General features: G+C 39.4%; 3 protein-coding genes across 3 annotated transcripts; 2 read left to right on the top strand and 1 right to left on the bottom strand.

Moving 5' to 3' along the window:
* Positions 1 to 8,311: 8,311 nt before the first annotated feature.
* On the top strand, positions 8,312 to 10,777 carry TGAM01_v201915 (hypothetical protein; the record flags this gene model as incomplete). Its single annotated transcript, XM_018800156.1, has 2 exons — positions 8,312 to 9,250; positions 10,481 to 10,777. The coding sequence occupies 2 exons, from the start codon at positions 8,312 to 8,314 to the stop codon at positions 10,775 to 10,777; spliced, it is 1,236 nt and encodes a 411-aa protein (XP_018666298.1).
* Positions 10,778 to 11,345: 568 nt separating this feature from the next.
* On the bottom strand, positions 11,346 to 12,285 carry TGAM01_v201914 (hypothetical protein; the record flags this gene model as incomplete). Its single annotated transcript, XM_018800155.1, has 2 exons — positions 11,346 to 11,524; positions 11,955 to 12,285. The coding sequence occupies 2 exons, from the start codon at positions 12,283 to 12,285 to the stop codon at positions 11,346 to 11,348; spliced, it is 510 nt and encodes a 169-aa protein (XP_018666297.1).
* Positions 12,286 to 12,776: 491 nt separating this feature from the next.
* On the top strand, positions 12,777 to 13,853 carry TGAM01_v201913 (hypothetical protein; the record flags this gene model as incomplete). Its single annotated transcript, XM_024548877.1, has 3 exons — positions 12,777 to 13,202; positions 13,252 to 13,427; positions 13,475 to 13,853. The coding sequence occupies 3 exons, from the start codon at positions 12,777 to 12,779 to the stop codon at positions 13,851 to 13,853; spliced, it is 981 nt and encodes a 326-aa protein (XP_024406280.1).
* Between the last annotated feature and the right edge of the window lie 485 nt (positions 13,854 to 14,338).

Genomic DNA, 14,338 nt, shown 5'->3' with positions numbered 1-14,338 from the left:
AAAGGTTAGAGTAAGCCTCTGCGGAGTCTTGATGCGTCTCAGAAGGGCTCCCGACTTATCGTCCATCTTCAACTCTTCCGTTCCATCAAAGTTGATCTCACTAAAATTCCTGAGAGGAGAAATTGCTGTGTTTATTTGTTTATTTGTTTTATTATTAACGTCCACTAAGTAAGCTAGTTATATAAATCCCTTTTAGGCAATAGAATAGTAAGAGCCGCAGATTTAAAGTCTGCGTTTACTATATATTATATAAAATAAAGGAAAGTGTTATATTAATTTATATTTATTATATTAGTCTAAGTCTTAGGGGGCAGGGCTGTAAGGGCTTGTGTTTTTTACTAGTGTTTAAAAGTGCTTATATCTATTAGGGCCTAGTAGGTAGGTAAGGGGGGTAATACTTATGCGAAGGTCTTTTTTAAGGACCTCCGGCAGCTAGGGTTAAACTATTTTATATTTTATAAAATAGCCTTAAGTCCTTAATTTATTATACTTATAAGTAGGCCTAGTGTTATAGCTAAATCTTTTATAATATTTAATAAAGTCCCTATGTCTTATCCTTTTTATGTAAAGCTTATAAAGTATAGCTTTTAGGAGTTAAAGTTCCAGGGGTTTAAGAAGAGTGTTTAGTTACTAGTGTCTATAGTAAGGCAGTTAGTTTTAGTCTTAGTTTAGCTCCTAAAGCTATTTCCTTTTGCTTTTAGCTTACCTTTTAATATAAGTTATTATTATAGGCCTAGATAGTAATATAAGAAGCTTTAATCCTTCCTTTATAAGCTTATTTACTACTTTATTTTTATATATATCTTTATGCCTAGGCACTTAAGCTACTTTAGTCTAGATTCTTAGTTTTAAATTTTTTATAACTTTTTTAAGGCTTATATAAGTATTTTATAAGGAGTAAGGTATTTAGCTAAGAATCCTATTTACTACTGCTAAGTTATTTAAGAAAAGAATAATTTTATTAATACTTAAGTTTAGCTAAGCTCTTTCCTTAGTGAGTTTAATTGCCTTATAGGCTTTAATTACTTCTATATTATATACTTTAGTGTTAAAAAGGTAACTATTAAACTTAATAGCTTAGGCCTTATAAAAAGTAACTACTCCTTATTTTATATTACTAAACTTATCTTATAAGCTATTTAAGTAAGTAACTAGGGTAAAGTTTAAGAGGCTATTTAGCAGTTTAAGGTAGCTCTTAGCTGCCTTTTCCTTTTTAATTCCTTTAAACTTAAGACTAGAAAAAATTACTTTATTATTATAGGCAAAGAGGGAGGGTTTAACTATGTGTCCTGCTAGGGCGGCTGTGCGCTAGAGTCTAGTTAAGGGGGCCCCTGCTAGTTTTTTATTTACTCTTTTACTAATAGGGTAGTTTTTATTTAAGTAAGTAAACCTAGCTTTAATTTAAACCCTTGCTTAGGCTAAAGCTAGTAAGGCCTTTAAGACACCTAACTCCCTGTATATAATCTTTAAGTTAGTTATTTTCTATACTAGGACTATAGCTCTCGCCGCTGCCCTAGTAGCCTTATTTATTTTTTTAATTAAATTATTTATACTAGTACTAGTAGTTTTAAAAGGGTTAAATTAGCATTATTTTATTAGGCCTAGCTACTAGGTATTTAGCCTATAAAGGAGCACTAGGAGAATATATGCCTTAGCTGCTAAGGCTATAGTGTCTAAGGGTAAGCTTTTTATTATTTTATTAAGGGATTTTAGGAAGTTAGTTACCTTAAGGGCTTTTCCTATTATAACCTTAATATATTTTTTAAAGGAGAGTCTTAGGTTTAAGTAAACGCTAAGTTATTTTATTAATTTTTAAAGGGGAATTACCTTACCCTTAAAATTTATTTAATTTAAGCGGATATCCCTTTAAGTATAGTAAAAGTAAACTAACTTAGCTTTATTTAAGTTAAAAAATACTATATTCTCTTTTCCCTAGCTTAGGGTATCTTTTAGCTTTTATTATAATATTTTAATGGTTTCTTTAGTATCTTTTCCTATAGCTATAATACTAATATTATTTATATACTTAAACCTAAAGCTAGGGTTATTTAGCTAAAGGATAAGGTAAAAGTATAATATAAAGATAATTAGGGAGATAAGGGACCCTTATAGGGCCTTATATTTTAATTTAGTGCTACTAAGCCTAGATCTATAGCTATATTATATAAAGGCCTCTCTATTACTTATAAAGGAATTTACCTAAAGAATAAAAAATAAGGGCTATCCTTATACTCTTAGTCTTTAAATAAGTCTATTATATATAATAATATTAAAGGCCCCTGCTATATTAAAGGTAAATAAGAAGGTAATTAGGCCTTTAGCTAAGGCTATTTTAATATTATAAACTAAGTATATAATTAAGTTTAAGGCCGCTTACTTAAGGAGCGCTTTAAAGTATTAATTTAATAATTTCTTATATTTAAGTGCTAATAAAAAGACCCTTTTAATAAAAAGTCTTTTTAATCCTTTTTTTATATATAATAAGAGTAAGATTAATTTATACCCTTTATAAGTAATATAAGCTTTCTTTAATTTTCTTAGTTTAGGGATAATAGTAACTTTAGCGCTTCTAAAGGGAAGGGGGTAGTAGCCAATTTTAAGGCACCCTTAAAAAAGGTTAGTAATATAGCTACTAACCGCAGGCTAGGCTAATTATAAAAGCGCTACTAAGATCCCATCCGCCCTAGGGGCAGTATTACCTAACCCTATAGTAGCCTTTTTAGCCTCCTTTTCTAAGACTTCTATATTTTATTTAATTTTCTTATTAAGGGGGAGATCTTCTTCCTAGGGGTCTAGGATATTCTCCTCTATAGTTTTTCTCTTAAGTAGCTTATCCCTAAGGAAGGTTACCCTTTCTATAGGGTCTAAGATACTCTTATCTTTATTAAATAAAAGGGGAGGTTAAAAGCAGTCTATAGCTTTTTACTATTTAACTAAGGTTTAGATATTCTTTTTAGCGCTAGCATTAGTAATAATCTTATCCTAGTGCACTTTTTTACTTTTTTAAATAATATCTTTAAGTTATTTTTTAATAGCTGCTTTTTTTTATAAGCTATTAAAGGCCCTTTTTATTACTTTATAAGCGGCTTTATATTCCTTAATTTACTAAAGGGCGCTATATTTATTTTAATATTTAATTTTACTAATAGCTTTTAAGATATCTTTAAAGAGGTTTTATAAGGCTTTAGTATACTTATTTAAGTTTCCCTTTAAGGGTTTTTTTAAGTTAATTATAAAAAGGGTTTATATAAAGGAGTATATTAATTACTTAAAGTCTTTATATTTTTTAAAAGGAAAGTATTTCTTTTTAGCTTTAAGAGTAAAGTAAATAAGTTTTAATAATATAATAATAACTATATAATAATTTAACGTTATATTTAAAGAGCGTTTAACTTTTAAAGTAAGTAAAGTAATTTATAAAGATAAAATTAATATACTTCCTTAAGTCCCTTATAGGGGAGTTTACTAATAAGGGAAAAAGGTTATACTTATTAGCTTATTTTATTATTTTATTTCCCGCTAAGTCTAGCCTTTTACTTAGCTACTATATTTAATAAGTAGCATTAAAGTTACCTGCTATAATAAATTAAGGGGGCAGAGGGCCTTATTTAATAAGGGTATTTATAATAATATCCTCTAAGGCCCTTTTATAAATATTAATAATTATATAGCTATAGACCTTAACTTAATATATATATTTATTCTTTAAGCTTAAAGGGGAGAGTTATTTACTAGGGAGGTTAAGGGAGATTTTAATAAATATAAGAACTAAGGGTTTAATATCTCTTTAATTATTTAAGGGATTATATACTTAAAATTTAAGGTAATTTTTAATTTACTTTTTATTTAATATTTTATTTTACTTAATATAAGGTTCTTAAATAAGTATAATATTATAGTTACTTTCCTATATAAGTAAGAAAGTAATATTTTAATAAGGGCTATTTTTCTTAATATTTACTTAAAAGATTTTAAGGCTAGTATTTCTTTAATAGCTATAATAGGGCTTATTACTTATAAGGCTATTATAAGGGGTTTATTATTTTTATTAATAGTTTTCTTTATATTATCCTTTTTATTTTTTATTTTATTTTCTAAGCTTACTATATATACCTTTAATCTTATAAGGGAGTTATTTATTAAGTTATTATTAAAGTTAACCTTAATAGTAACTTTTTAAGCAGGGGCCCTAGCGGGCGGCTAGGGAGCGGAGCTAGGAAATAAGTGGCAGATCTAAGGGCCCCCTTTTAAGGGATTAGCTTCTAAGAGGGCTTTATTTATAAAGGTAATCTTAGCAACTAAGGCTAGCTTAAGTAAGTTAGCTTTTATATATTCTTTTTATTTTAGCTTTTTAATTACCTTAAGCTAGTTTTTAATAGTATAAACTTTCTCCTTATCCTTAATAATTAATTTAGCTAAGTACTTAAGGGAGTCTACTTTATATAGGCTATTATAGTTAATATATTATAGCGGGGAGGGGTAGTTTACTATAGTATTTATATACTTATTTAAGGGCTTACTATACTTTAAGTATTTTTTAATTTTAATATAATTTTATAGGTTATAAAATCTAAAGTAGCAGAGGTATTAGGTAATTTTAGGTTTTTAAATTTAAGCCTTTACTAAGTAAGAATTATTAAATAGCCTAAACTTAGGTTTAATATTCTCCTTAAAGGATATAAAGTAATAGTATATATTTAAGGATTTTTTAAAGGGGGCCTTATAAACTACTATTAGTAATTCCTTAGCCCTTACCCTAGCGCGCGCTTCCTTTAAAATTAGCGCATTTATTAAGTAAGTCTTATTTATATTTATATATATTTTTAATATACTATATATAAGAAAAACCTTTTAAGAATATATTTCTTTAATTTTTAAATTATTACTCTTAGCTATAGGTTTAAGTATAATAATTTTCTTTTTTATATTTTAATTTTTTACTTAAAGGGCAAAGCTTAATTAAACCTCTTAAAAGTAAGTAATATTCTTATTTTTAAGCTTTAAGGAGCTAATTAATTCTTATTTAGCCCTAATAGCTATTATCTTTCTCTAGCTATAGTCTAAGGGGACTTAAATAAAAATGCAGTTATTAGGCTTTTAATTGCCTATAGTGGTTTTATTACTATTTTTTATTTTAATAGTAGGGGCCGGCCTTATGCTATTAAAGGAAGGATTCTTTTAGGTGTTAAGGCCCTTCTATGGCTTTTTATTATAAGTAATATCTTATAATATAACTTATGCCTATATAACCTTAAAGCCCTTCTAGCTTACTTTTTTAGTGGTTATAAGGGCTCTTGCTATAGTAAGGTTCTTAAGGCTATTTAATTTATCTTCCTTACTATAAGATATATTAGCTAATGCTATTTTAGTTAATTAAGTAGCTCTCTTTTTACTGCTTAATTTCTTAGGGTTTTTAGGCCTCCCCTTAGGATTAATATAAAAAATAATAAAGTTTTTAAGTATAGTATTTAAGTATAATTAAACTTATTTTACTACCGCTAAGGAAAGCTAAAATATATATTACACTAAGTAAGAGTTAATAGCTATAGCTATATTTAATATTATATCTTATTTAATATATTATTATTTATTAATTTTATTAATTAAATTTATAACTTTATTCTTAGTAAGGGATTTTCTCTTTTTATTTATAATAATAGCTTCCTTTATACCGCTAAAAATAAAGGTAATAATACCTTTTATTAATTTTTACATAGCTACTATACTAGGCTTTACTTTATTAAAACTAAGTAAGAATATATTATTTATTATATAAACTTCCTTATAATATCTTTTCTTTTTAAGAGTAAAGGGGAGAACTATAGTCTCTCTTACTCCTAGGATTAAAGGGGTTATCTCCTTCTATAGTTATATAGCAGTCGCTAGCCTAGCGGCAATAGGGTTAGTTTTATTTTAGTTATTTAAGGGGATTATAAATGTTTCTATCTCCCCAGAGACCCTAGAGAGGGCTGTAAAAGGGTTTATTAAAGTTATTTTATTTAATAGCTAGTTAAATAGGATAAGGTTTTTTAATAGTTGGGCACCTAAAAGGTGGGGTACCTGTAGGTGTAGGAGGGAAGCTTGGAAATTGCTGTGTGATCTAGAAGGATGTCATCCGTTGTTTGAAAGAGTCGGCAGAGCCCACCGATATCTCGTCAGACTCACAGATTCAACCTCTCACTGCCTCCTCATGTTCCATCCATGCGGGTACAGCGGTCCAGGAATGCAGCGCCTTGACTTTCTGAAGCCACTCTTTGGCTCTGAGCGCGGCACACGAAACCGAGGGTTTCATTTGGACACTGGTTCGGAACCTTGGCTGAGAGCCTCCATTCGCGGTTCAAACCTTGTTCTCACGCTTGCTCGTCGAGACACATGCTATTCTAGTATGTAAGTCATTATCTCCGGACAGTTGGTGGTTGAAGTCAGAGAGATCAGAGCCTTACCGGGATTGGCCGTTGTTTTTCGCAGCCAGGTCCGCCTCTTTGTGCACCATGAGTACGGGTTACGTGTAGGTAATTAATTGAGTCCGGCTGGAGTCTGCGTTCGACCTAGTTTTGTTCCTCCCAAAGTCGTCGTGGATGTGGAGGGAGCCTTGGTGATGAGGGGGGTGCGATGGCGGGGGCGGAAAGTTTGACTTGCCAGCGTACGACGTGACATTGATGGGGATATAATCTTCACCCGCCTCCCATTACTCGACACAAGCAGTCGAAAATGGTACAGATCCAAAATTTTCGATGGTGGAGAGACATCCTCTACCAGTTGGTTGTGCTTCCCAACCACTACAATAGAACATTAATCAAGTTGGGATAACAAGTAGGGCACAATCGGAGTTACCTTGGGCAGCGCATGGTAACCATTTCTCAGCTTCGACATCAGCTTCGAGTGCATTCATAAACAGTTGTGGATTAGCAATAGCCTTGTAACCATCCCCGGTCTACAAGGGCCTCATGGCTTTGTTATTGTATACGCGTGATCCTGTCGGCTCTGGGCCACCCTTGATGGTGCCTGCGGTTATCCAGCCATGAGGGCTCGGGCCGCGCACGAGGATGGAGCGGTGAAAGTTGTGGTGAGCGGATCCAAGTTGGTCAGGGTCCAGCCGAAATACTCGCTTGAAGGCATCTTCAGCTCGACCGGCACGGAGGAGTAACAGTTTCGAAGAATGATTACTGCGACGATGGTGAGGAGAGATGCGTCCACTTTTGTAGGCCCAGGTTCGCTTCTATTGGCTCCATTTGCTTAGGTGCATTTAGGTGGCGATGATCCTTCAGATCAGATATTGACTTGGCTGCCTGACAACCAAATGAAAGACTGCCCAGACGTTCGAAGTTCTTCCGAAAAGAACTTTTGAGCAGTAGAGCTTTTCGACTTCTTCACTCACAATCCTTAGTAGAGAAACAACCATCGCCACCATAGACACTGTTGTGTCCGAGCGTAGTTTACCCCAGGCTGAGTCTAGACCTCCATTCGCCGGGATCTTTGCAAACTCCTGTCCCAACGTTAGCCGCTCCGTGAGGCTGGACTGGTGCGATTCTGAGATATAACGCAAGGGCGAATACCAAAGTACCTACATGCTACAAATATTTCGTCCAAAAGTAGCATAGTTAATCCCACTACATTGACAACACGACTTTTCCGGATGGTAATTATGGCTTGGCGTCTCATGGAGACGTCATATATTGAAGCATGCTGCGTCAGTCAATTCTCTGCCTAGATTGAAGCTATAAATCCTGAGAGAGTGTAGGGGCGTCAGATTGCAAGGATTTGCCAGACTTGATCTGTTACTTTCTGACTATTTGGCCCTAGAGCAATTTAAAATCTTCTTTCCAAGTTCTTTGACTGCCTCGTTATACTTCTTGATTAGACTAGGATTGGTTATTCGGCCGGATTAAGCCAAGCTTCGGAAAGATATAACTCTCGACCCGCTTTTATCGACTATGCCGATTAGTTGCTGTGTTGGAATCCGGAACACTTTGATGCGCCGACGCCGCTTTTTGAGCCTAAAAGGCATTCAGAAGTGGTCGAGATACTCATGAGATGGTTATACTTTTGTCATCATCTGAGAATCTCCTGTCGCTCGAAAGTCGACTGACCCTGTGTAAAGTCCGCCTCGAGGAGTGGCTTGGAACTCCGCATACCACCTGCCACACACGACAAACTTTGGGAGTAGACCAACACATATATAAGACGGAGGAGGGATGGTGCCTCGAAACATGACTTAATTACTTGATTCTTGAGATTGCCTTCATTCTATCAATATCTGCGCTTGTAAGCCAACATTCTGTACCTCGCCTGAGCTTGTATTCACCAAATTATGGGTCTTTTCCAACCGTCAATCCCGCCCTTACCACCCGGAATTGACCTCGCCGGTCAGACCGTCGTAGTTACAGGAGCAACCTCTGGTATTGGACTGGCTGTAGCTAAGCGAATAGTCAAGCTGCACGCATCAAATGTCATCTTCGCCGTACGAGATACCGTGAAAGGAGAAGCCCTCAAGGCGTCTTTCCTAGCAGATCCCGAAATACGGTCCGCAAATCCCAAGGGTACCATTCAAGTCATGCAGCTCAATATGGAAACATACGAGAGCGTCAAGACATTCACGTCAGAGTTTATGCGACGCTTCGGCGAGCTTCATGTTCTTTTGCTGAACGCTGGAGGCATGTCACATCAGCGCGAGATGGTATCTTCTGGTCACGAGAAGGCAATACAGGTCAACTACCTGTCGAATGTCATGCTCCTACTCGAGCTGCTTCCATTGTTGGAAAGCACGGCGGACAAGGCTGGGAAACCCTCGCGGGTAACTTGGACTGGCAGCCGCTCGTACCGACAGACGAGTCTAAACAAAAATCCGCCTTCTGTCTCCAAGGGTATACTCAACCACCTCGACCACGCGGAAAGCATCCCTCTGTTTACTCGGTATGCAGACAGCAAGCTTCTTGGACTTTTGTTTTTGCGAGAGCTAGCCAACCGCTACGGCCATGACAAAGTCATCATCAACAGCTTCTGTCCCAACACTGTCGATACGGGCATGGCTACTTCGATGCCTTTCTATCTCCGTATTCCTGCTGCAGCGATAATGAAGGTCAAGGGTAGGAGTCCAGATGAAGCTACCTCTATCGTGCTCAACGCGGCATTTGTAGCCGGGGAGGAAACGCATGGAAATCTGCTGGAGGATTGTACTGTTGTGCCGTTATCCATGTTTGTGCAGTCCGACGAAGGAGCCAAAGTTCAGAGCCAGTTATGGAATGAGACCGTGAGTGAGATGGGAAAATATGTGCAGCTCCCGGCATGGATGGCGACGTCGGACTGATGGGATTGAACGTTTAACTTTGTTTTCTATGTAGATTCAATTGAATTAAGGTATAAGATAGCTATCGTGGCCGTCAAGAATCATTAGCTGGTATTTACCTCGAATATATAATTTCGTTAATAGATTAAATAGCTTTTGTAGCTAGCGAAGGCTCATCTGTGTTCTAGCTATTCTTTGAAACTTTAATACGCTAGCTTCCTAGTAGGTTATCGAACCAGGCCTTGAGATAGATCTCACGTTTAAATATCACACATAGCGGTAGCGAATAGCCATTTACGTAGATCACTTTGATAGTAGTGACCTATTCGCGGTTCCTTAGTTATAGAATAGAGCGCCTACCGTAGTATTCCGCTCGAGTGACCACTTTTTGCGTTGATATAAGGCCCATCGCGAATCTAGTCTTATCAAAGTGATAAGTATCCTCGGGTTGGATACCGTCTTCATCGATCACGCGTTGCATAGTCGCAAACCATTCCCAAATCGACTTTGGGTCCTTGATTAGAGCACGCTAGTAATCGTAGCGTCTCGAGAAGCGTGAGCGAGTCTCTTCGCGTCGATTTATAAAAATTAATGACCAATTCTTGCCAACGGTAGGCGGAGGGTGGCTACAACGCGTAGCTAGTAGGATATTGACCATATCTCGCATAGTAGATGGCCTAGGCGCTGCTCCACGCGTCCTTAGAGATAATCCACTAAGCGACTCCTCTTCGTATTGGGTCAATTTATGACCGGATAGGCGTTTCTCAATGCGTGAGGTTTAACCGTGGGCGCGCGTATATAGTGTTGCGAGCGGTATTTCGTATAGCTTCGCTGCTACGCGAAGAGATTCGATGCGACCGTCATCTAAATCTTCGAGGGCTAGTAGTATCTTGCCTTCTTGATGAGCCGATTTTTGCCAGGATTCAGAGCGTTTTGGTGGCATGGCTGATAGTTGAAGCAGAGGATGAAGAGATAGAAACGCGGTTTTGAGTGTTCAGGTCGGCTGAGAATTACGTTACCAATCTAAAACAATTATTCAGCAAAGAGGAGCTGCGGTAGTGTGACGGGCGATATAATTTGATTAGCCCTATGTTGACAGTGACGCAGCTCCTCCCCGAAGTGTTGGTCTCCTCACGAGATTCTTCCTCACTTGCGCAATTTGCTCGTCCTGACGTCGTATTTCATCACAAATAGAGCCCGCACAGTCGCCGTATCTTTTCAGGGAATCCTTCTGGCTCAAGGCTAGCCTCCTCCGCTCTTCGGGCATGCGTTGCAGTAGCCACTCTCGTACTTAATCACGGATCCGCCCCTGTTCTCGCCTCTGTCTTTTCAGAACCATTCCAAGTCTTTTCCGCCAAGAAATTCCCCGGCGTCATCGAGAGCACACCCTTGAGCAAATGCTTTGCTTTACAAGGCATCAAGATTCCCATCCGCAAGGATGGCGTCAAGGGCCGCGGTGGAGGCGGAGACGGCGACGGCGAGTACGACTGAGCTTGTGGCTACTGGACTTTTGCCTTTGCTTTACTCTTGCATCTTCTTTTTGCCTATTATTCGCTTTTTTCGTTTCTTCGGTTATACTTGCTTTTAATTTATTCTTATTACTCTTTTTATTGATATCCATTGCCCGGAGCTTGGGTGTTGTAACTGGGAAAAGCAAAAGGGACCAAGTAGAGGCGGTGTTACTGTTTCTATTTTCTGTCTGTTTCATGGTCCACGCAAAGAGATCTTGGGTAACTGGGAATAGGCGTTTTTGCTGGTCTTTTACTATCCACATATTACCCTTTGGTTTTGTTTGGGTCTTTGGTAGATAGTTTTCGACGCAGGTCGGACCTAGTTGAATGGAATGCAGTGAGCAGGAATTCTACCAAAATTGTACCTACCAGGTTGTCGTAATTCAATATATCAACCGTAGGTCAGAAGATCTGTGAGAACCCTGGATTGTTCACTGGATCTTCAGGCTTAACCTTGGGTTTTGCATATGGTGGACGATGGTGGGCGGATAGATAAAGCCTACAGAGATGCCCACTCTACTGCTGCGGTGACCCCTAGACGTTTACCTTCAGAAAACGTAGCCGTGGCCATTCGTAAAATCATGCTTGTGAAACCGCCATGACCATGTCTGATGACCTGGGCGCGCAGGAGTCGCATCGTCTTGCCTGCACTCACCGGATGGTCTGGCTTCTTGTGCAGGCGACGGCGACGGTGCGACGGACTTCGAAACGGCTGGCTCTTCTAACGCTACAGCCTGTGTAGTTCAACATATAATCAAAGGCTGCCAAATGTGTATGCGCTCTGCACCACAGACGTGTAGTATACGTAAATCGCCAGAATAAACAGCTCCTACGTGCCCAAATAGGGTTAATTCTTTTATTCTCAATAGATTGGTTTACTCATGTCAATCTAAGTTTACTTAGTTGTAAAAGTGGTTTTAGTTAGGCGTGTCCAGCCTACTTTATATAGCCAGGTGACTTATTAAGTACAGAGGGATCAGTTGGCCTCGGCAGATGATATCATTCCAGCTTCAATTTGGATTGTTCTGAGTGAACTATTCAGGCTATCTCCACCACAGTGCGTGCCACTTTAAGGGCCATCTCCCCAACTCTGGCGCCGAGTCGGTATGCCGTTTCATTCACGGCCGAGACAATACCCTGTGTCAGCGTTGACTTACCGTCACCAATACACGCCGAGTCTGCGGCAACCGTAGCGGCGGCAATGCCTTCGGAATCGAGAATAGGAAGGCAGGCTACACCCGCACGATCAGCGCCGAACCCGGCATCATTGAAGAAAGCGAGGCGTGGCCTAAATGAACTCGTCATTCCGGCCGCGATTACACCGCCATGGCTACCGGTCGCCACGACCAAGCCTGAATCTTCTGGATTTCCGAGTAAGAGGGAGTCTATGCAGAGGACGCCGTGAAGAAAGGTGCGTCCCTCGGCATCGTTGCGATTCCACAATCGACAAGTTGACCACGGTACTCCGGGCCCGGGAACGAGGGCCATTTGTGATTATCCATACGGCTAGAATGTACGTTGATATGCACACCTGATCTTTTTGATTACATAGCCTCTCCGGAAGCATGACGAGACACTTCCTCAATTTCTTGTGCGTAAATTGAACTAACTAAATCAGCCTAAGTCTCTTAATACAGGCAACTTGGAAGCCATTGTTGCTGCCTAGGGACAACGCTGGTGTGAGACTGCGTGTGAGGCGTTTGTTAGGAAATAAATCGGCTGGATAGTTACGCCGCGACCTTATGTAACTCGAATAGACTTCATCCGAGACGGGAGTCATTCCGTCAGTTGAAGTTACTATGGATCACCATGGCCACTACGAAGCGGGAGTATATTTAGTCAGGAAACCCCATCCCCGTCGTTCACGCATGGAGTGCAAGGTTACACCTCCGCCACTCTCTGTCCTCTTAATTTATGTTCACTGAATCAGCCCCGCCATTATATCATTCAGCATCCACAAAGACCTGCAACTACAAATTATGGCAACTCTTCCGCGAGTTCAACTTGTTTTTGGTGCTGGAGGTATCGGGGAGGGTACCATAACCCACGCCTGGACTACTGGCGAGCAAACTTCCGAACTTCTCGATGTATTGAAGGAGCTAGAGATAACGGAATTGGACTCAGCGGCATCCTCTCCACCGGGAAGTCCACGGGTCAGTGAACGATTGTTGGGTGAGAGCCGTGCAGTTGGGAAGGGATTTGTGATTGACACAAAAATCGAGCGGACAGCCACCAGCGGTGGGTTGTCCGAGGCTGCCATTGATTCGAGCTTGAAGAAAAGTTTGGAATTACTGGGTATGAAGCAATGCAACATCCTGTATGCGCATTTCCCAGACCCAAACACTCCCGTCGAGGAGAGTGCTCGGGCTTTTGATAAGCATTACCGAGCTGGCCTTTTCAGAGAGGTGCATCCCCAGCTCGCCATTACCTATTGGGCATCTAATAATTCTGTAGCTTGGCTTATGCAATCACTCCTACGAGCAAGTGAGAGAATGGTTGCAAGTTTGCAAGAGACATGATTATGTTAAACCCACCGTCTGGCAAGGTCATTACAACGCCATCAGGAGAGCGCCTGAAACAGAACTTTTCCCATTCTTGAAAGAGCATAATATCCGAATACATGCTTACAGGTCCGCTGCACCCTTGATTGACTGATTGCAATGCTGATTTCTCGCAGCCCACTCGCGGGAGGTTTTTTAACAGGAAAGGTAAGTCTGGCTTCTGAAGCAGGGACACTTTCTGGAAGTCGCTGGGAACCAGGTCGCTTTCCATTTTATGTTAAAGCATTCGATAAGCCGGCTATACACACTGCTATGATTGCATTTTGTAAGAAATGTGATGCTGTAGGTGTAACGCCGACGGAAGTCAGTTTGAGATGGATTGTGCATCATTCAACTTTAGGAGAGGGAGATGCGATTATTCTTGGGGCGTCGAGGCTCGATCAGTTGAGGAGTAATGTCGAGTTTTGTAAGAAGGGACGTTTGGATAAGCGGCTGCTGGAGGCTTATGAGGAGCTTTGGAAGGGTGTTGAGAAGGATCCTCCAGAATGGTTTTGAACACCGCATGATGCAAAGGGCCTGGTGGAGCCCATATTCAAAGAGAGAAATGAGGTTCTCTAGAATATTAGAATGCTTCTAGTTTCGAGTTTCAATCAAATGGAGATATAAACACAATTGAACCATGTCCCTCGGAAGAAATCCCCTAGAGAAGTTCAATTCGGTAATATAGATCTATGGTTCTCTTGTCTGGCGGCGTACACGCTTCCGGAGCTGTGAACATACCTGGTGCTTAGCTGTAATAAGTTTCACTAGGCACCTAGGCTGCAACGGTATAGTCATGAAATGGACCACAAGAGACGCAGAAGGGGTATACTACGTAGATTTTACACATCCTCAGGAGCGACGTATAAAGTTAGTGGGTCAGGCTTGGGCGGCCCCTCCAGGGGTCTCATTGCTGACACGGCGAAGGCGGTGAGCTAGGGGCCTAAGCAATATTGTCGGAACTCCGGAATCTCTAAGAGAGGTGACCACGGAACTCCGTG

Source organism: Trichoderma gamsii (assembly GCF_001481775.2).
Source record: "Trichoderma gamsii strain T6085 chromosome Unknown Scaffold_5.2, whole genome shotgun sequence".
Taxonomy (NCBI): domain Eukaryota; kingdom Fungi; phylum Ascomycota; class Sordariomycetes; order Hypocreales; family Hypocreaceae; genus Trichoderma; species Trichoderma gamsii.
The sequence above is the reverse complement of the archived record's forward strand: the minus strand, read 5'-3'. Positions and strand labels throughout refer to the sequence as shown.